The sequence below is a fragment of the Poromitra crassiceps genome (assembly GCF_964638095.1).
Source record: "Poromitra crassiceps genome assembly, chromosome: 10".
In the NCBI taxonomy this organism is placed as follows: Eukaryota; Metazoa; Chordata; class Actinopteri; order Beryciformes; family Melamphaidae; genus Poromitra; species Poromitra crassiceps.
The window spans coordinates 23,946,109-23,967,200 of NC_139631.1; the positions used below are offsets into that span (position 1 = coordinate 23,946,109).

The 21,092-nt window shown below is 44.2% G+C and overlaps 1 protein-coding gene across 1 annotated transcript in view; it reads right to left on the bottom strand.

Moving 5' to 3' along the window:
- The window catches only part of LOC310783904 (G protein-coupled receptor kinase 5-like), a 45,717-nt gene that overhangs the window by 340 nt on the left and 24,285 nt on the right, over nucleotides 1-21,092 (bottom strand). Inside the window, exons 2-16 of the mRNA XM_083644820.1 lie at nucleotides 19,025-19,120; nucleotides 16,229-16,341; nucleotides 12,896-12,973; nucleotides 12,449-12,552; nucleotides 12,099-12,191; nucleotides 10,611-10,674; nucleotides 10,372-10,512; nucleotides 10,071-10,261; nucleotides 9,798-9,835; nucleotides 9,463-9,552; nucleotides 9,168-9,376; nucleotides 8,679-8,816; nucleotides 6,354-6,491; nucleotides 3,611-3,742; nucleotides 1-3,374 (exon numbers count right to left, since the gene is read on the bottom strand). The exon at nucleotides 1-3,374 is cut by the window's left edge and continues 340 nt beyond it. Coding sequence (XP_083500946.1) covers nucleotides 3,291-3,374; nucleotides 3,611-3,742; nucleotides 6,354-6,491; nucleotides 8,679-8,816; nucleotides 9,168-9,376; nucleotides 9,463-9,552; nucleotides 9,798-9,835; nucleotides 10,071-10,261; nucleotides 10,372-10,512; nucleotides 10,611-10,674; nucleotides 12,099-12,191; nucleotides 12,449-12,552; nucleotides 12,896-12,973; nucleotides 16,229-16,341; nucleotides 19,025-19,120 — 1,709 coding nt within the window. The 3' untranslated portion in view covers nucleotides 1-3,290. The remainder of the gene's footprint in view (nucleotides 3,375-3,610; nucleotides 3,743-6,353; nucleotides 6,492-8,678; nucleotides 8,817-9,167; nucleotides 9,377-9,462; nucleotides 9,553-9,797; nucleotides 9,836-10,070; nucleotides 10,262-10,371; nucleotides 10,513-10,610; nucleotides 10,675-12,098; nucleotides 12,192-12,448; nucleotides 12,553-12,895; nucleotides 12,974-16,228; nucleotides 16,342-19,024; nucleotides 19,121-21,092) is intronic.

Here is a 21,092-nt window from a genome sequence, read left to right on the forward strand (position 1 = left end):
GTTCACTGCGTGGGGTGCACGTTTGTGTTGACTCGTTCACTGCGTGGTGTGTACGTTTGTGTTGACTCGTTCACTGCGTGGTGTGCACGTTTGTGTTGACTCGCTCACTGTGTGGTGTGCACGTTTGTGTTGACTCGTTCACTGCGTGGTGTGCACGTTTGTGTTGACTCGTTCACTGCGTGGTGTGCACGTTTGTGTTGACTCGTTCACTGCGTGGGGTGCACGTTTGTGTTGACTCGTTCACTGCGTGGGGTGCACGTTTGTGTTGACTCGTTCACTGCGTGGTGTGTACGTTTGTGTTCACTCGTTCACTGTGTGGTGTGCACGTTTGTGTTGACTTGTTCACTGTGTGGGGTGTACGTTTGTGTTGACTTGTTCACTGCGTGGTGTGTACGTTTGTGTTGACTCGTTCACTGCGTGGGGTGTACGTTTGTGTTGACTTGAGTTGTTCACTGCGTGGGGTGCACGTTTGTGTTGACTCGTTCACTGCGTGGGGTGCACGTTTGTGTTGACTTGTTCACTGCGTGGGGTGCACGTTTGTGTTGACTCGTTCACTGCGTGGGGTGTACGTTTGTGTTGACTTGTTCACTGCGTGGTGTACGTTTGTGTTGACTTGTTCACTGCGTGGGGTGCACGTTTGTGTTGACTTGTTCACTGCGTGGTTTGCACGTTTGTGTTGACTTGTTCCCAGATTAAACGGAGCATGACAATCAGAGGATAAACAAGTGCTGATATCTGTGTGGGGCATTTGTCTGGGATCATGCTAACAAGGAGGCACTTCATTCTGATTCAGACACCACCCCCCCTCCCCCTCCCCCCGTATCAAGTACACAGAAGAAAAGACAGGCTTGCATGAGTCAGATTGGTATAAGCACGATTAAATGACTGTTATCATTCCCTCACATAGGAAAATATCACATTCTTAAACAAGCATAAGAGAGGGAGCTCTTCCTTCCTTTTGATTGGCTGTGCTACTGTAAGAAGGCCACTTCTTTGTGTGGTGCTGCTGCGGGGATCTTGGCATCTTTCTCGCCTCTTTTGATGTGAATGAATGAACTCATATAAAAAAGCGTTATTCCAATAACAGAAATCTTCCATCTAGCCATCATATACCCTGTGTCTTTAGATGATAGGTGGGTTGGGGAGGACAACAGGAAGACCCTTTTGATTGGTGAGGCATTTTGGAGCACATGTAACACAGTAAATTCAAGGGGGCAAAATGTAAAAAAAAATATATATATATATATATATATATATATATGGAGACCAGACAACAATGGCTATGCAGCAATATTTTGTATAATGGAAAAAGCATGGGGGTGCAAGAACGTCAGTTGCAGCTAAACTGTAGAAAAAGAGCGGTGCGTGTGACAAGAGATTCAATACAATAATGTGCCTTAATGGTATAAGAGGTAAAACATCTGCACTGTAAAAACATTGTCGTTTGGTGAAGAAACAGCATGACATTATTTTCTATTGTGCAACTTTTAAGTCAGCTGAGTGCATGTGTTCCACTCCACGGGGACTGTGCAGAAAAAGAAAAAGAAAAACAAGAAAAAACGAACAAACAAAAAAGGATTTCTGTACAGCATATCAATTAGGTTTCCAAAGTCCACATATTCTCAAATATAAAGTGACACTGTAAACCAAGGGAGAGGGGTTCTCGTTGGTGTTGTACGGTATATGATGGTAGCATCAGTGGAATGAGGTATGCAGAAGCAAAGGGATACAACTGTCCATAATTACACTTGTCCATGCAATGAAAACACAACACAATTCTCACCACTCTGTGTGTGTTTGTGTCTGCGTATGTGTGCTTTAAGCAATATGATATGTCTGCAGGCTCATATTTAGAGATTGTATATAAAATGGATCAGGCAAACCCACATTCTGATCCTTGGTGGTTCTAAAATGATGCCAAAAAACCTTCAAAACCAACAAATCAACGTGACAACAGTATCGGATAACTAAACCGTAATCTTTGGCCTGAGTATATGCAAGGCAATGTACATTGTGTGTTGAGGTTGTTGAGGTGACGTTATCAATTCTGAATGTTTATGAGTGATCTGAGGTATGGGAGGTAGGGAAAAAGAGAGGCAGCACAAGAGAGAGTGAAGGTTGTAGAGATTAGGGCTGGGTTCAAAAAATCGATTCTCCGATTTTTAATCGATTTTTATTTTAATCCTCGATTATCGATTCATATGTCCAGAGATCGATTTTTTTTTTTAAATTATTATTATTATTATTATTTTTTTTATACACAGGCTAAAATATTATGCTGTGTGTGGTAGTTGAAACATAGTTTCAAGTTGACGTTTATTTATGTTTGTAGTTGAAACAAAAACAAATGGCTACATGAATGGAAATGTCTGATCATTAATATCTACTTTTAGAAATTATATAGGCTGAAATCAAATCACTGTGCATAATTGTGAAAGTGTCTTTATTGACAAATGAAAAGGCTGTTATTTACCCTTTGTCACCACCTGGTGAGTAAATATATGTGTAACTAAAACCATTAAAATTGACAACAGGTCTGCAACTTTTTTCCCCGTGTATCTACTTGGCTGGTTGGGAACCCCTGTGTTACATAACTGGACATGCAATTCAGGGTACAGATCAAAAAACATTTTGAAACATATTGAAATCGATCGAATCGGAATTGAATCGAATCGAATCGAATCGAAATTAATCGATTCGCAACCTTGTGAATCGGAATCGAATCGATTCTTGAAATTTGAACCAATACCCAGCTCTATTGTAGAGGGGGCGACACATTGTGAGTGAGGGGGGGTACAGGTGGAGAGACAGAGATAACAGATAATAGATTGGCCAAAAAGAAAAGAGATTGAGAATGAGCGAAGAAGGACGTCCTTATTTTGGGGGTTGGGATAAAATAAAAAAATAAAAATCCACCATGACCCCATCTTCTATTCCTTGTGGTGGTCTTTCTTATACAGTGGATCCCCTGAATATTAATTAGCTTGTTTTCTTTTCTGTTTCATGAACGACAGTGGCTCTGTTCTATAGTCCAGCAATCCTGAGGGTGAGTAAGGTTTGTCTGAATGTTTCCAAACGTCTCTGCAACTCTGAGCATTCCTCTACAGATGCCCAGGCAGGGTCTCAGGGCATGGTGTTGGTCATCATCGTCCCCCCCTGGGTCGACCATTGGGCTTAGACGGGCTGTCTCCGGCCGCTGCTCAGGCCCGACTGTAAACCAATCAGCAGTGGGGAAGCCCTCGGAGCTCCTTCCCTTTGTGTGTATGTGGCTCCACACTGTCACTGTGCCACTAGGGGGCAGAGTTGGACATGGAGTCCACAGAGTTCACACTGGAAGACTGCACACGACTGTGGGCGATGGACACCTCTGGGTGCTAGAGAAGAGAGAGAGAAGTTGTGTGAGGTGTGTGTGACCAATTTTGTTCTGAAAATTGCTCAGAAACCCCCTTATTGTCAATATACCTAGGAAAGCCATACATCCCCCCCATGTTCCCGATTTCTGCAGTGAAAGATTTGGGGGGTGAGGGTTGGGGTCAAAATATGGATTTTGACAAGGGGGGGGGGCACCAGTTTCTATGGAAATTTCGCCCTTGTGTGTGTGCACTCTTACATGCCGCCTAAAGATCCTGTCCAGCAGGCTGCGTCTGGGCGGTTCAGGCGGCTGGTTCCAGTCCAGATCTGGTGGTCTCGTCCCTTGAGGCCCAAACACGTTCAAATCACTGAAGCACTCAGTCTCTATCATCTACAGTAGAATAGAGTAGAGTAGAATAGAGTAGAGTAGAGTAGAGTAGAGCAGAGCAGAGCAGAGTAGAGTAGAGTAGTCTTTATCCCCACTGAGGCAATTAATTTTGCAGCATAACAATGGACATTTAAAAACATACGGTAAAAAAACACAAAACGGTTAAAATGACATGAATAACCATATGGTAGGTCTTAAAACACATATAGAGGGCATACAATTTGTACAATTTCAATAGAATTCAATTCAACAATTCAAAAATCGAATAGCCTCTGAGACAAAAGAGTGGCTGTATCTGTTCCTGCCGCAGCTAGGCATCCTACATGTATACCTCTGCGCCCAGAGGGAAGGAGGGAAAACTCAGAGTAAAGAGGGTGTTGAGGGTCCTGAAGGACACCCTGAGCTTTCCTAAGGACCCTCTCCTTATAGACAAGACAGAGGTCATTCAGGTCAAAGCCTGTGATTTTGGAGCTCATCCTGACAATTGTCTTTAGCATGTTCTTATTTGTCAAGTTTAGGTTCCCAAAGCAGCAAATAAACGCAAAGGTAATTCCTTGAGAAAGGAATTGTGACACCACTGTACAAAACCATGAACAGTCTCATCATTTTCGAGAATACTCACTATTAGTCCAGGTGATGTGTGCCAAATTTGGGGCAATCGTTCACTTTTTCATAAAAGCATGAAACCTGGTACACTTTGGGGTTCTGAACATTTTCAGATATGGAGCCATCGCAAAAACGCCTTGTGGTTGCCATGGTGAGCATTTTAATTTGCACCATAACGGAACTGTTCGGGTGAATAGTTAATGGTGAATTCATGACATTGTGAGAAGAATTACAATTAGTCCAGGTGATGTGCCAAATTTCGAGGTGAAATGTTAACTTAAAAAAAAAACAAAACATGAAACTTGGTAGACTTGTACAGTTTGGGGTTCTGAACATTTTCAGATATGGAGTTGCCATGGTGACCATTTCACTTTCCACCATAACCAAATTATGTATTTTGCATCATATCTCCTGAACCAAACATGATAACACAGAAAAGGTAATGTCTACATTCAAGGATTACAGTGATCCCATACACATCATAAAGTGTTCAGGTGAATAGTTAATGGTGGTGAATTCAGTAACATTGTGAGAAGGAAGTCACAGTATCTGAGAACTTAGGATAGACTTCATAACACCATGCCTGGGTAACACTTTATTTTGTATTCGATAGTCCACCTACAGAGAGTCTACAGTATTTGTAATATTTCAACAGCTTTCTAGTTGACATTAGTTGACATTCAACACTATTTTGCTTTGTCTGTAGCCAGCACAAGTGGCTCCTGTGTTAAGCAGCTTTGGCTGTGGCGGTCCTTGGATGTGAGACCATGCATCTGGTACTGGAAGTGCTGTTGGCGGACCAGTAGGAGGTGCTCTTGCCTCTGATCGCATGAATAATATCCCCATCCCCAATGCCCCCAGGGCAGAGACAGAGACCCAGGGCAGAGACAGAGACCCAGGGCAGAGACAGAGAGTGAGCACCATCTTTCGGAGATGTTAAACCAAGTTCCTGACTCTCTGTGGTCAATAAAGATCCCATCGGTACTTATAGACCCATTTCACGGGGGCCATTTTGTGCCGAAAAGGCAGGTTAAACACAGGTGCAAGCAAAACACTAATGAGGGTTTCCAACTTCCAATGATTGGAATGTGGAAACCCTCATTAGTGTGTTGCTTGCACCTGTGTTTACCCTGACTTTTCGGCACAAAATGGCCCCCGTGAAATGGGTCTATTGCATGAGTAGGGGTGTAACCCAGGTGCCCTGACTAAATCAAAGTAAAATGGTCGCCATGGCAACCACGTCACGAGGTGTTTTTGTGAAGGTTCCATATCTGAAAATGTTCAGAACCACAAACTGTACAAGTGTACCAAGTTTTATGCTTTTATGAAAAAGTGAACGATTGTTTTCACATATCAACCGGACTACTATAACAGAGTCATCTGCGAATTTAAAGATCTCAGATCTCAGATCTCAGATGGGCCTTAACACATGATGGCTCACACAATCACACACAGTGTACGGGCAGAGAACACACCCTTGTGGTGAACCGCTGAAAGACTTAAGAACGTTAGAGAGAAAGCCATTTACTCTCACCCTCTGTGAGCGGTCAGTTAAAAAGCTAATCAGCCAGCTTACAGTGTTAAAATCCATAAAGTTGCTCTTTCTGCGTGCAAGAATGTGGGGCTGTATGCAGTTAAAGGCAGAGGAAAGGTCAATAAAAAGCAACCTAACTAAAGAGAAGATAATCAAATACAATAGAATAGAACAGAGAGAAGAGAAGAGAAGAGAGGAGAGGAGAGATGAGAGAAGAGGAGAAAAGAGAAGAGAAGATAGAAGAGAAGGGATGAGAGAAGAGAGGAGAGAAGAGAAGAGAAGAGGAGAGGAGAGGAGAGGAGAGAAGAGAAGAGAAGAGAAGAGAAGAGAAGAGAAGAGAAGAGAAGAGAAGAGAAGAGAAGAGAAGAGAAGAGAAGAGAGATTTGGTCAACTTTGGCATCATTAAGTGACTTCTTCCAGCAGTTGCACAAACTGCAGTGAGCATTTAAAATGTCAAATTAAGCGCACACTTACCTCATTCTGCCATGGGATGGAAACGCTGCCTGTTGAAAACTTGGAGTAGAAGTCATTGTCAGTTTGGTCCAAATTTACTCCCTTTACTGTGGAGAACTGCTCTATGTCCAGAACATCCTTACAGTACACGGCCCGCGGCTGAGAGAGGGATGACCACAGAAGCAACAGGAGGGGAGAGGAAAAACAACAGGAGAGAGGTTTATTATGTAGTCATTTAATAAGATCATGGACTGATACTCTTAACAACTAATACAATGCAACAAATGATCTACAAAACAAAAACAATCATTGAACTTGTTCCCACGACGGCCATTTTGAACTTACGTCACATTTTGAGTGAGAGACTACCTAGAAGATTTGGCATAGTCAATGAAAACAAGGGCAGACCACAGAGACGAACCACATCAAAGAAGCAAATGTACGGAAAAAGGAAAGTTAGCTAACTTAGTAGCTACAGTAGTTAGCTACTTACAAAGCTACCTAGGTTGTAGTGGGCCAAATATTTTACCTCTGGATTCTTGAGATCCGTTAATTTCTAATACGGTTTTCAGTGAGAAATCAAACGATTAATGTTTGTCCAATTCTCACTATTTGTATGATGTGCATTTCCCCATCTATCTATCTATCTATCTATCTATCTATCTATCTATCTATCTATCTATCTATCTATCTATCTATCTATCTATATATATATATATATATATATATAAAAGGCGCTTAGGGCAATCTCTGTTTGTTTGTTTGTTTGTTTCAATTTTTGTCCCACTGATGATAGGAGGCATTGTGACATCACTGATAATGTCATAAGCAGTGTTGGGCAAGTTACTTTAAATTAGTAACTTAGTTACAGTTACTGCTCTGAAAAGTAACTTAGTTACTTTAAGTTACTCATTACTTTCCAGGTAACTAGTTACTAGGAAAATAACTTTTGAGTTACTTTTTTTTAACTCTCAATTCTCTTATTAATGCACACATTATTTTGGGGTTGCTGTAGCACAGTGTGGGACAAGACAACTGCCAAATTTGACCATTGTACCCATTATCACTACGACAAAAAGTAGTGGAACAAGAAAACACAACATTTAGGCATTGAGGCATATTTATTGTTGCCTTCAAAACAAGCCTTCAAAAAGTAGCCAGTACACTTTTGGCAGTGTATAATTAACAACTGTATCAGTAGTAGTCTATAATATCCTGGCTGAACACTGTGGTTACCCTTTGTAACAGTGGAGTGACAGTGAGCAGCAGAGCCCAGCGCTGCAGATAGGGACAGAGCAGAGCCCCAAAGCAGCCGCTCGTCACGGCTGCCTTTAATAGCAGTTCATCTCCAAAAGGCAGCAGACTTGCAGGCATTTTTTTTTCCATTTCATGACCAAACAACGCGAAACACACCGTGAACACCCTCCAACGCGAGGGGAATCTGTGAGTGAGAGACGAGTGCTTGCCTGGTGCAGGGCACTGGTGACTGACAGCCTGGGAGAGAAGCAAGGAGCGAGGAGGAGAGGGCTCCATGCTGCTGACTCGCCGAGCTGCCCGAGCGGTGTGAAGTGAACACCGCTACCGTAAACAACACAGCTCGCGCAAAATGACCCGTTTCACTATCAGAATTTGGTCCAGTAACATTAGAAAGTATAGAAGTGCCGCACGATTACTTCCTCATCAGACCGCCGTCAGACTCCAGGCATTTTCCTCTCTACCCTCGCTGCTGTAGGTCCCGCACAGAATCGTTTTACCTGGAAATACTCACAGTGATTAAGGGGCTCACGCGCAAATGTCGGTGCAGTTCGACTTAAAAAAAAGTGAAGTAACGAGTAACGAGCCTGTTTAAATCGCAATAACTGTAACTGCGTTACTGATTTTGACAAAGTAATTAGTTACAGCACTCGTTACCGGAAAAGTAACGTAGTTACTGTAACTTACTGTCCCAACACTGGTCATAAGACTGATGTCATCAGTGATGTCATAAGAGCAAAATCATCTTATGACATCACTGATGATGTCATATGAACTGATGTAAACTTAAGGGGCACACGCACACACCCACGTGCATGTAAACTTAAGGGCAATGACATTTTGTGAGCAACACGCACACCTGTGCGCGTGCGCCAATAGAGCAGGCGAGGCCACGCAGCAGCTGAGCTGTGGGCGAGGTCGCGCAGCGTATGCGTATGCGAGCTGCAGGGCGGGCGAGGCCGCACAGAGGGCGAGCCTAGGAATCGAGCGCGCATAGCACGCGAGATGCCTAGTGATGTAAATTCAAAATGGCCACTTTGGGACTAAAGTTGATTGCAGCATGCAATGTGTCTTATCAAGTACTGTACTCACATCAGGCACAAAGGAAGGCTCCAGTATGCCAGCCTCCAACCTCTTGAAGTTGATGTTTTTGAAGAAGGAGTTGGCCTTCACACCCGCTGCTCCCTCTGCCTGGCACCCCAGCCTCTGCTTAGGGTCTTTGGTCAACAGCTGGAGGGGTAAGGAGAGACAAGGGGACGAAGCATTCACTTATTCATTCATCTATCCCAGCCATTCCCAACCTGTGGGCCGTAAAGGTATACATGATGATTATTTGTTAATTAGCCTGTTACAGACAGACCCCCACTTTTAGTGTCTGGTTTCTGTGTGGTGCTGATGGACAGCTCCTTTTATCCCTGAAATAAAAAGTGTTCTGAGAACGAATTTTTTGGCGTCTGTACTGTTTACGGTCGGATGTGGGCCACAAACATTTTTGAGATTTTCAAGTGGGCCATGAGTTGGAAAAAGGTTGGGAACCGCTGATCTATCCATACAAGCATCCATCCATGAGTCAGTCCTTACCATCCTACAGAAGGCCTTAGTGTCCTCTGTAAACTTGTCGCTGTACTCCTCCTCTTCCTCCTGCACCCTCTTCTCCACCTCCTCCCGTTTCACTCGTTCTTTGCGCGCACGGAAGGGCGATCGCCCGGCGGTCATCTCGTAAACGAGGCAGCCCAGCCCCCACCAGTCGGGACTCATCCCATACTTCTCGTTGTTGATCACTTCTGGAGCTGGAGAGGACGGGGAGGTCAAGGATTGCTCAATCCTGCTAAATGTACACATGCAAAATACTAATGTCTGTTGTGTTCTTTCTTACCCATGTAGCCAACTGTCCCCACCCTGCCTCTGATGGGCTCTCCTTCAGGCACTTTGATGGCCAGTCCCAGGTCAGAAATACGTATGTGTCCTGCAGCAGTTGGCAGAAGTCAGTGGAGAACAGCACTGTATTTGACATGTTTATCTGATCTCAAAACCACGTTTTTGTGCACGTTTTTCTTTTTACTTTATACATGTATCTAGAATAAAGTTGCAGTATGTAGTATTAGTTTAATGTCTATCGGCAGCAGAGCAGGAATGCTGCTGTACAATGCAATCATCAGGAATCCAAGCCAAGCAAGACATTGACATAATGAAACAGCTTTTAGGACTCACCGTTGTCATCTAATAGGATGTTCTCTGGTTTCAAATCCCTAAAGATAACACAGCATGAGTCAAAAAACAGCAACACTGCATCAATATAAGAGATTATCTGCATTGATCTAAACAAGCACTAAAATGCAAAACACAATGATTGATGTCAATTCTACACAAAGTTGCCCCCAAAATAGTATTTCCCGGGTGGAAATTGCGGCCATATTGGAAAGATCTTGCTTTGAATGGAACTGACTGTTATCACAACGCAATCCACCCGTCTAGCTGTGCTACCTGTAGACGATGCATTCTCTGTGCAGATCCGCAAGGCCGCAGCAGATTTGAGCAGCATAAAACTGGACCCTGTCTTTGTCGAAGCCCGGCGTGCCCATGTTGTAGATGTGAAACTTCAGGTCTCCACCGTTCATGATGGTCAGCACCAGACACAGAGCGTCTTTGGTCTCGTACGCGTACGCTAAGCTCACCTACAGGGAGAGACAGCAGAAGAGAAGTGGTGTTCAGTGCTTAGACCTTAGTGTTGTGGAGGTTTTGACAAATAGGACAGAAGAGTGGACATCCTTTTATGCTCACTCACAACAAATCTGCTGTTGACTTTCTCTAAAATCTGTTTCTCGTTGAGTGCCATCGACTCTCCTTTCCTCTTCTTGATCCTCTTCTTCTCCAGCTTCTTGCAGGCGTACATCTTCCCGGTGGCTCTAACCTGGCAGGCACACACCTGAGAGGGGAACAGGTGAAAACACAACATATCAGCGATGCAACGATGCATGCACGCATCATCATCAGCAACAATCAATCAAAAAGTGCATCTCTTACCTCTCCGAACCCGCCCTTCCCCAGCACTCGGTACTGTCTGAATGTGTCTTTAGTGATGGGTTGCCTGACAGAACACAGACACAGCAAAAATCCATTAATAGACTCATATTAGTATTGATTGGGGAAAAGAGATTAAGTGAAGAAGTCAATAGCATCATGAGTCAGTTTCCTGTGCAGAGGGTTGGGCCTCTAGTAGACAATTACACTTTCCAGACATGGAAACAAACGCTTTCAGGCAATCAAGGCTGTTCTGAAAGCCAGCTGTATACATGAATACTGCCTAGACTATATGCTCTATTTACAATGTTTTGCTTTGTGGAGTTATTATTATTACAGTAGTCGTCTCAAGTATTGTGATCATTTCAGTGCTTTTGGACTCTGACTATTCAGATCCATTTTTGTGAATGGGATTTTTGGATCATATTTGTGAATCGTTCTGTTTTTAAAATAGGTGAAATAATATGAGTAGAAATAACTTATAATTAAGTTATTACCTCTGCCAAGGAGGTTATGTTTTCGGTGCCGTCTGTTTGTTTGCTTGTTTATTTGTTTGTTAGCAGGATTACGGAAAAACTACTGGGATGATTTTCATGAAACTTGGTGGAAGGGTGTATCATGGGGAAAGAACCCATTCAATTTTGGCGCAGATCCGATCCGGGGCGGGGCAAGGAAGGGGGCGGGGCTAGGGAAAAGGAGCTGTTACTAGGGATAGGAAGGTCCAGAGCAATATAGTAAGAGAGTGGCGCCAGCGGAGGTCCAAAATGTGTGACTCATGTAGCCAACGAATAGACAGGAAGGAGGCTCGCGCTACATTTGAATGCATAAAATAAAACTGATAATATACAATTGGATTCTTTAAACGTCTGACCCTTTCAAAGTACATCACAAATGGTCCATTTGCAACTCGACAGCGCTGCTTAATCCAGAACCTTACATGGTGCATTGGAGTGAATGGAGATGTCACAACTCTTCTATTATACGGTTCTGGGAAGGTCGTATTGAGTCGGGATTCGAGGGGTGGGTAGGGGGAGTGGCTAGGTGTATGTAGGTGGTGTGAGGGGCGTGGTCAGTAAAGGGGTGGGGCTAGGGAAAAGCGGCCAAAGGTCAGAGAGAGTTGGGTAGGTAGGTAGGGGGAGTGGCTACCTTGGAGGAGGTCTGCACTCCCCAAGCGCACTTCTAATTACATATTTTAATATGTTACTGAATAAATAAATAAAATCCCACTGCAGTTTGAAAATGTATCAAAACCCACTTAAACAAAAAACAAATGCATAATAGAGGAAACCCTCAAAAGTAAAAACAGTCAATATTACTTTTGAATGTAGTTAAAGGCAATTCTTTTACACACCTATTCATTTTCATGACCAGACCCATCAAGGGTCTGCTTGCCTGGATTAAGAAATGCACATCTCTACTGAAAATAATGTATTAAACTGGGACTAAGTTGAATCTACATGGGTGGAGGATATGAAACATGGTCCAACCGACCTCTCCAGCATCTTCCACTGCAGGAAGCGGTCAAAGTACATGCTGTTCTGGTAGTCAGAGAATGGGGCTCCACTCAGGTAGTCATGGAGGGCCCTGGTGCCACACAGAACACAGCAGAAGACATTACATCATGTGAGATAAACAGCAACAGGCTCACTGAATCCAACAGGTATCATGAGAAAGAATGAGACAGACAGAGAGACAGACAGACAGAGAGAGAGAGACACAGACAGACAGAGCGACAGACAGACAGACAGAGCGACAGACAGACATAGACAGACAGACAGACATAGACAGACAGACAGAGAGACAGACAGACAGACAGACAGACAGACAGACAGTTGACTCACTTGCCACAGTCGCTGAAGATCTCCTTACAAGGGCTGAGCTCAAGGTTCTCTCTGCACTGGTCTGCATAGACCTCTATGTCTGCTATGTCTACACACTGAGACGACTGCACCGACACACACAGTGACGCACAGACAAGTACATCACTTTTAAATACATACATAACATAACTTATTCATATTGCAAGGAATTCACTGCAGCAGGACTTTACATTCGTACACTTTGTGCAAACATTACAGGATTATTTTGGCATGCTCTGTGCTTATAATGTGTTGTTACACCTTTAGAAGTGCACTAAGGCAGGCTTTCAGTCTGTAGTAACACAGAGGTATTATGTGCTTACAATGCATTTCCATTGGTTAATGCACAGGTTAACACCAGTGATTGTTAAGAGTTATTGAATTCACCCATAAAAAATACAATGAGACTACGGTAATAAAGAAACATACTTGTTTTGAGAGAAACCTCTTGATGATCTGGTCGCCTCTGCTTTTTCTTTTTTCATCAGGTGTCACCTCATAGTCTTCCTAAACAAACAAAATATATTGCATTTTGTAATATTGGATATATTGTATTTTGTAACACCTGCACAGGACATTGATATACGTATTTTGAGCTCCAGGGAAAGAGTTGAATTCGTTTAATTTCATGTGCCCAGATGGTGAAGTGGTTTGCTCTGTCGCCTCTGAGCCACATGGATATGCTTACTGGCTAGCCCACCTGAACTCTCTCTCCTCTGTCCAGCTCTCTGCTATCCAACTGTCTGAAGACATCAAAAATACCAAGGCTGAGTGGATTGCCCTCTCTCCACTTCTACTTGCATCTAATTGCATCTTTAGACTGCAGCGTACCATCCGCTGTGCTGAAAAAGTGATCGGATGCAGCCTGCCATCCCTTCAGGACCTGCACACCGCCAGGACGGTGAAGCGGGGTCGCGGAAAATCATGGCCGAACCCTCACACCCAGTCATAAACTCTTTGTGGCACTGCCACAGGAGTGGCAGGACCAGAACCTCTCATCACAAGGACAGCTTCTTCCCAACTGACATCCGCTTCATAAACGAGACCCGAAAGCCCCCACGAATAAGGACTTTATCACCAACCCCCCCCCCCACACACACACACACACACATTTGACCATAGCCATTGAGAGGAAGAGGTTTGGACATATTGGACATCTCAGCAAGGCCATGACATGAAAAGCACTCTGACGTATCTGAAGCCGGCACTTTTTAACTTCTCGAAAATGGGAAGCAACATGGCGCCCGAGCGGCAAGCTGGCCCAACTCTTTCTATCAATGGCTCTTTTCCAACATGGGCCTGTGTTGCCTGGCAACCGCGCAGTAAACACGGCAGGATTCCGCGAGGTCCTGGAGTGTCACAGTGTGTCACACCAGCGTCACCAGCTTTCCACTAGAAACACACACACACACACACACACACGCACACACACACACACGCACACAGACATGCACACGAGCGCGCGCGCACACACACACACACACACACACACACACACACACACACACACACACACACACACACACACACACACACACACACACACACACACCCACACATTTACACACACACACACACACACACACCACACACACACACACACACACACACACACACACACACACACACACACACACACACACACACACACACACACACACACACACACACACACACACACACACACACACACACACACACACACACATAAGCCCATAGCTTAGGCAAAAACAGGCTCTAAAATGCCCCGGCGTCACTGACACTCAGCAGCATAAAGAGCAAGGCCAAAAGCCAAACAAACAGCTTGGTTGAATTGTCCAGAGTCCAGTGCTGTGTGCTCAGTGGTATGGATATATAGGAGTATATAGGAGTGAGAGGCAAGGAGTGAAAGAGTGAGACAGAGAGAGAGAGTGTGTGTGTGTGTGTGTGTGTGAGAGAGAGGGAGAGAGAGAGAGAGAGAGAGAGAGAGATTGCTGCCAAGGGTTGATTAACTGTGGCTTTGTTGTCCGAGGCTCACAGAGAAATCACATGCACGCACACGCACACATACATGCACGCGTGCGCACACACACACACGCACACACACACACACACACACACACACACACACACACACACGCACACACACACACACACACACACACACACACACCTTCCCATGACGTAAGAGGAACCACAGGGACCCCCAACACATTCCTTCTTCTGTTACACACACCAAACCATACACTCTCTCTTCCCCTGAAACGCTGTGCTCCGTGGCTTGCACACTCGTCCTCGCTGTGACAAAACCTAAAGACAGACTTTCACATGCATCACATCACTTCACGGACTTCCTCAATTCACTTAATCCGTCAGCTGATCTTCTAACGGAGCTCTTTGCATCCCGTTAACCTTTGTGTCTTTGCAGAAGTGAGAAAGTGATGTAAACTGAGAGAGTTTTTACAGTAAACTGAGAGAGTTTTTACAGTAAACGGCATCACTGCAAAGCCACCACGTGCTTCACAAGTACACCACCAGTCAAAAGTTTGGACACACCCGACTGAATGTGCATGTACATGTATTTGTTACTTAGATAAATAAAATAGTGTGTAGACAAATATAAATAGTGAATTGACGCCTATGTATGAATTTATTTTCAAAACCATTGGCTTTCCATCAAAGCTAAGTTTTGATTTGTTTAACACTTTTTTTGCATAATTCCATTTGTGTTATTTCATAGTTTTGATGTCTTTACTATTATTCAAAAATGTGAAAATCAAAAAAATAATAATCAAGTAAAATGCAAACTTTTGACTGGTAGTGCACATACACAGCCCTTTGTTATTTATAGTGGTAACACTCAACACTTAAGTACAGAGGTCATCACACGCAGTGCAGGACCGGCTCTCGCACCATTGAAGTAGTTTCCCCTCATAGAGTGTGTGGGTCATTTTTAGGGCGGGGGGGGGGGGGGGGGGGGGCGGACAGAGGGGGGTGTGTCACGGAGTGTGTGGGTCATTTTTACACAGAGGGGGTGTGTGGGGGGTGGAGGGGGCTGTCACTGGGAGGGGAGGGGGCGGCGGTGTGGGAAACAATGCTATCCTTTCTGGTGCTGTCACATGCCCGCAAAGATATTCTGGGCATTACTCTAAAGACTTAGATGTGTCATGTGGGAGCTATTCCGTCTAGACGTGGAGAAAGGATCCAGGGGGGGTTGTTATCTGCTGGAATAATCACTACTCACTTTAATTGTCTCCTCAATGCCCATGACCCAGCACCGGTGTATTTTTCAGCCTATGCTGTAATCAAAGTGAGTGCATTAACAAGTGTGTGTGTGTGTGTGTGTGTGTGTGTGTGTGTGTGTGTGTGTGTGTGTGTGTGTGTGTGAGCGTGTGTGTGTGTGTGTGTGTGTGTGTGTGTGAGGCTGTGAGCGTGTGTGTGTGTGTGTGTGTGTGAGCGTGTGTGTGTGTGTTTTAGACCTTAGTCTATCCAGGAAATAGAATGAGCATGCGTGTGCTTGGTCAGCACGACTCTGCCTAACAAGTCACAGTTTCACATGTTCATACCTGCTTTTTGCTGAAAGTGCCTTGCTCAGAGGTACTTTGATGGTAATTATTAAGAGAGGGAGAGAATTACTCATTCACTTTCCTCGCATTTTCCCAGGGATATTCCGGGATTCCAAACTGCAACTTTCCAGACATAAGCCCAATGAGCGGCGCATGTGGGCGTGTGTGTGTGTGTGCGTGTGTGTGTGTGTGTGTGTGTGTGTGTGTGTGTGTGTACCATTGCGTCCAGTAGATGGATGCATCGCAGCAGTTGAGGCCTGGTCTCACAGTAGAGACGGAAGAGAAGCCGTCCAATCGGCTGCTTCTCACACAGGCTGACATAGTCCCTCTCTGCAGAAAGAACACACACACACACTTTGACACTTCTAACCATGTCGTGGACCCGCGCACGCACGTCGCACACACACACACACACACACACACACGTGCGTGCGCATGCACACACACACACACACACACACACACACACACACACACACACACACACACACACACACACACACACACACACACACACACACACACACACACACACACACACACACACACACACACACACACACACACACACACACACACACACACACAGCATTCCCTAGCCCCTAGCCCCCTCAAGGCTGGCTTTACACGGTGAAACTTTCATGCAACTTTAGTTGGTTGAAACTAAGTTGCAAATGAGTTGCATGGTCCTCTGCACTTGAAACCTGTTCTGAAACTCAGCTGCAACAGTTGCAAAACTCTCAACTTTGTGAAACTAGTTTCATGCAACAGCAGCCAATCAAAACACTGATAAGTAGGCTATAATGCACTGATGGCTCTCTTCCTATTCTCCAGTACAGCCATAATGAAAGAAAGTAGGCAGTCAGTGGCAGAAACCCCAGCGATACAACACATCCAAATTGATATTATCCAGCTAGAAAACAACACAAAATAAGATACAAAGATGCAAGTTACAATCACACTCCCCACTTGATACAGTACAATCTACTACAGCAGAGCGAGAAAAGGAAAATGACAGATGAAACATTACGGGTCTGTCTGTAACTCAAGTGAGCTCCTATCACCTAGCTACTTAACTAGATACTTGATTAATTAGGTAACTAATTTTAATATAGGTGGATGAAAAATAATTTGTTTCAGACGCTTGAAGGTAGCATTGCACGCGACAGGTCGCACTGGTGCTGTTTCCATTGAATATACAAGATTTTTTCTGACCAAGATTGATCAAGTTGAATCCCAAAGCATTTGGCAATAAATTTGTATAAAACGGCATGGCTGGGGGCTGTTTTCTCTAATGGTATACTACTTTTATAATCCAGAAAGGTCGAGGCTTCACAGGCTACCGTGAACACTTTTAATTTGAAGGCGAAAAAGGGAAATGGTACATATGAACTGATAGAATTGACAGACCAGTGTCAATTCAATTTACAAATAGACCATTTCCCCTTTCCGCCTTCAAATTAAAAGCGTAAAACCCAGCGAACGAAAATGTTACAAACGCTACAAATGGGAAGTAATGACAGCTTATCATTTAATAAAGCACAGTTAAAACGAACTCCACTTACACTTGAAGGTTTGCAATGGCGCTATCATCCTGGCTGTGTAGTCCTGCTTTGGGGCGGGCGGAGCGAGTTCTCTAATGTTAGTTATATTAGCAACCTAACTAGTGGCTGCTGTCCAGAACACCGTCTGGTAAGATGCTTCCTATTATTGTTCAAAAGTGACTTTCCTGACACTGTACAAACATCTGACTGCACTAAATTTAAGTAAAGTCTGACGTTATTGACTATCCTAGAATAAAAACTAAAAGAAAGTGAAATATGTTTGTTATTTAGCCAACATTGTTTCACTTTTTTCTGATGCGGTCGGCTTTGTGGGCGTCGCCATTAGGGGCTCGCTTGGGCTTGCTTTGTTCTTCTTCGTCGGTTGTAAGGGTCGCAAGGTATCATGGGATACCCTAACCCACCAAAGTGTGCATGGTATGGTTCCTCGAAAACTATCCATAACCAGGTACCTAGAAAGGTTGCAAATTCAGTTAACTTATTTATCAAACTGGTTTCAGACCGCCTAATTACAACTTCTTACCTAGAAATGCCACCTATAAAGCTCGTTCACTTGAGAATCAGACAGGCCCTACCAATCTAGCTCGCTTGTTTTAGTTAAACAAACTACCATGTTGCATGAGACTTGATTATTTCTAAATTGCTTTGTCTAAATGTCAAGTTGCATGAAAATTATGTTTCATGCAATTTGCAACCTGCAACTAGTTGCATGAAAGTTTATAACAGTGTAAAGCCAGCCTAACTGTCACAACTAAATACGTAACCCTAACCTAAAGCCAATTTTACCTAACCCTTAAAACTAAGTCTTAAAAGACAAGTTGCCCCAAAAATTAAAATTCAGTCATTATCTACTCACACTCATGCTTGTTGGGCAAGTTTTTTTAGTCCACAAAAACATTTGTGGAGTTTCACAAATTCACAATTCTCCTAAATAATTGAAGTGGATGGTGACCAATGTTCAAACATGAAAAACAACAGAAAAATAAAACATAAAATGCTTCCATACTGCTCATCTTTTCAAGTTGACTTGAAAAGAGTACATTTACACCCTGTTTTAGCTTCAATCGAGAAGGTGGAAGGTGTGTGTGTGTGTGTGTGTGTGTGTGTGTGGGGGGGGGGTGTGACAGGGTGTGAATGATGTCAAATTGGCATCTCAGGGCATGTGGAGACTTGCATTGACTGTGATTACTTCCAGGGGAGCAGTATGGAGGCATGTTGCCCCCCTCACCACCATCCAGCATCAAATAGGAGGGCAATGGAGCAAGATCTTAGAAGGTCTTTATTTGGTGCAGATCAACACATTCACTGACTACACCCGTTCTTCCATCGGCGTGGGAGTGAGTAGATAATGATGATTTTGCATAAACTTATCCTTTAATGTTCTAACAGTCAACACTGCCCCCCCCCCCCCCCCCCCCCCAACACACACACACACACACACACACACGTACCGATGCTGTTGCACAGCTCAGTGCACTGGCTTATATGGGGGAAACGCAGGATCTCCCTCCATTTTTTACTCCTCCCCTTCCGCTTTCCTCCTCCACCTGTGAGGGGCGGAAATGTGACATGAAAAGATTTGTTAACGTTGTTTTTCATCAGTGAAGAGCAAAGAGAGAGATGAGAGAGAGAAAGGGAGACAGAAGGGTGAGTGTGGCCTCTCCTTTGAATTCAATCATAATCTCAGTCTCTTTCTCCTGATTTTCTTCCTCACAAAATAGACTGTGGCTATTCTTAAGGTGGAACAGCATGACTGACATGTAGAGTTAATCTCAACGGGCCTGAAAATTCAAGCCCGACCCGACCCTAGTAAGTTGAAGCCCGAGCCCAACCTGACCCGACCAAATAGCATAAATTGTCAGCCTGAACCTGACCAGAGCCCGTCAGGCTGAGTCGGGTTCTGTCGGCCTCAGGCTGAAACTGAGACCTCTAAGCTGTGTGTGTGTGTGTGTGTGCATGCATGTGTGTGTGTATAAGTATGGAAGAGAGTGCGAGAGAATGAAGAGAGAGTATCAATCTGGCCTACTGTAAATGCATTACAGAAATCCTTTATTTTTTTGCTCAGCCCGAGCCCGACCCGGCCCGTTAGCATACATTTTCAGCCCGAGGGTCGGGGACCCGTCGGGCTCTGAGAACTGAGGGAAACTGAGAACTCTACAGACACGTAAGCTCATTCTGACCAGCTCAGTTCCCATCAGAACCCGGGACTCTGCCAGACTGGATTCCGTCACTCTGAATAATCCCACACATCGGCTTCCAGCACCAGGATTACCCCGCTCGGCCCGGGACAAAAAGCAGTTCTAACCTCCCCATATCTCAAGTCCAAAGACATTGGGTACATGGGACTCTGGCAGCGCTAACATTTGGAATTCATGACAAAAGTTTTTCTCATAGTCTACTGATCCACTTCCCCCACAGACTCACCCACTTTTACACACGACAGTCCAAATCTGGTTTTAATGTCCACTCACTCATCTAATAAATCATCCAATCATCACAGACCGTTAGCGCGTCCCACCACCTTCCCATTCCCGCTAACATCACCTCCCCCCTTTTCCCCTCGACCTATGTCAGAGTCAGTCCAGCGGATGTGATCTAACGCAACCTCGGTCCACATCAGAGCGCTGACCTCACTCTGCTGCGTCAGCGAGCATTCCGATTTGCCCCTTCCCTACGTCACATTCCTCCCGCTTTCCTTTTTTCTCAGAAAATGCCGAACCCCCGAGCCAGTGCCCTGACAGGGCTTTCCTTCAGGCCCCTCTCCCCACAGTGGAAACTAGCTGCGAGGGCTGGCACACAGCGCGAGCGGCAACTTGGAGAGCGTGAGAGAAAGAGAAGCAATGACAAGCCGACATCTTTAAGTCATAACCCAGGAATGCGGGAGTCGCTGCATCATGTTTGAGCCGTTCGCTTTCGCAGCTTTTCCCATCAAATTACTGACGCGCGTCCCTCTGCCCTTTGTTGTATGGATTAACGTATTAACCGACACACACACACACATTAATGCAAACACACACACACACACACACACACACACACACACACACACACACACACACACACACACACACACACACACACACACACATTAATGTATTAACCTACACTACACACAAACATACATGGCAGATTCCTCTATTAACCTAGGACAGCCCCTTTCACATTAGATTACATTAGATTACACAGGGTTCCTGACCATAGGTTTCAATAAAACATTAAACTCGAGGATTTTTCCGTGACTGTCATGGCCTTTTTATTTATTTATTTATTTAAGATCCCCATTAACCACTGCCTCAAGCAGCGATTATTCTTCCTGGGGTCTGAAATTACAATATAAAATTCAAGAAACAATTTTTTTTAAATTAAAATACATAATTAAATCAAATACGGTAATACAACAATAACCAGAAACATTACACAGAAAATAAACTTGCCAAAAACAGCTTTCTAAAGTTCAGTTTGACAGAAAACAATCTTCTACAATGTTAGTGGAAAAAAGTAATAAAAATAATGCAATAA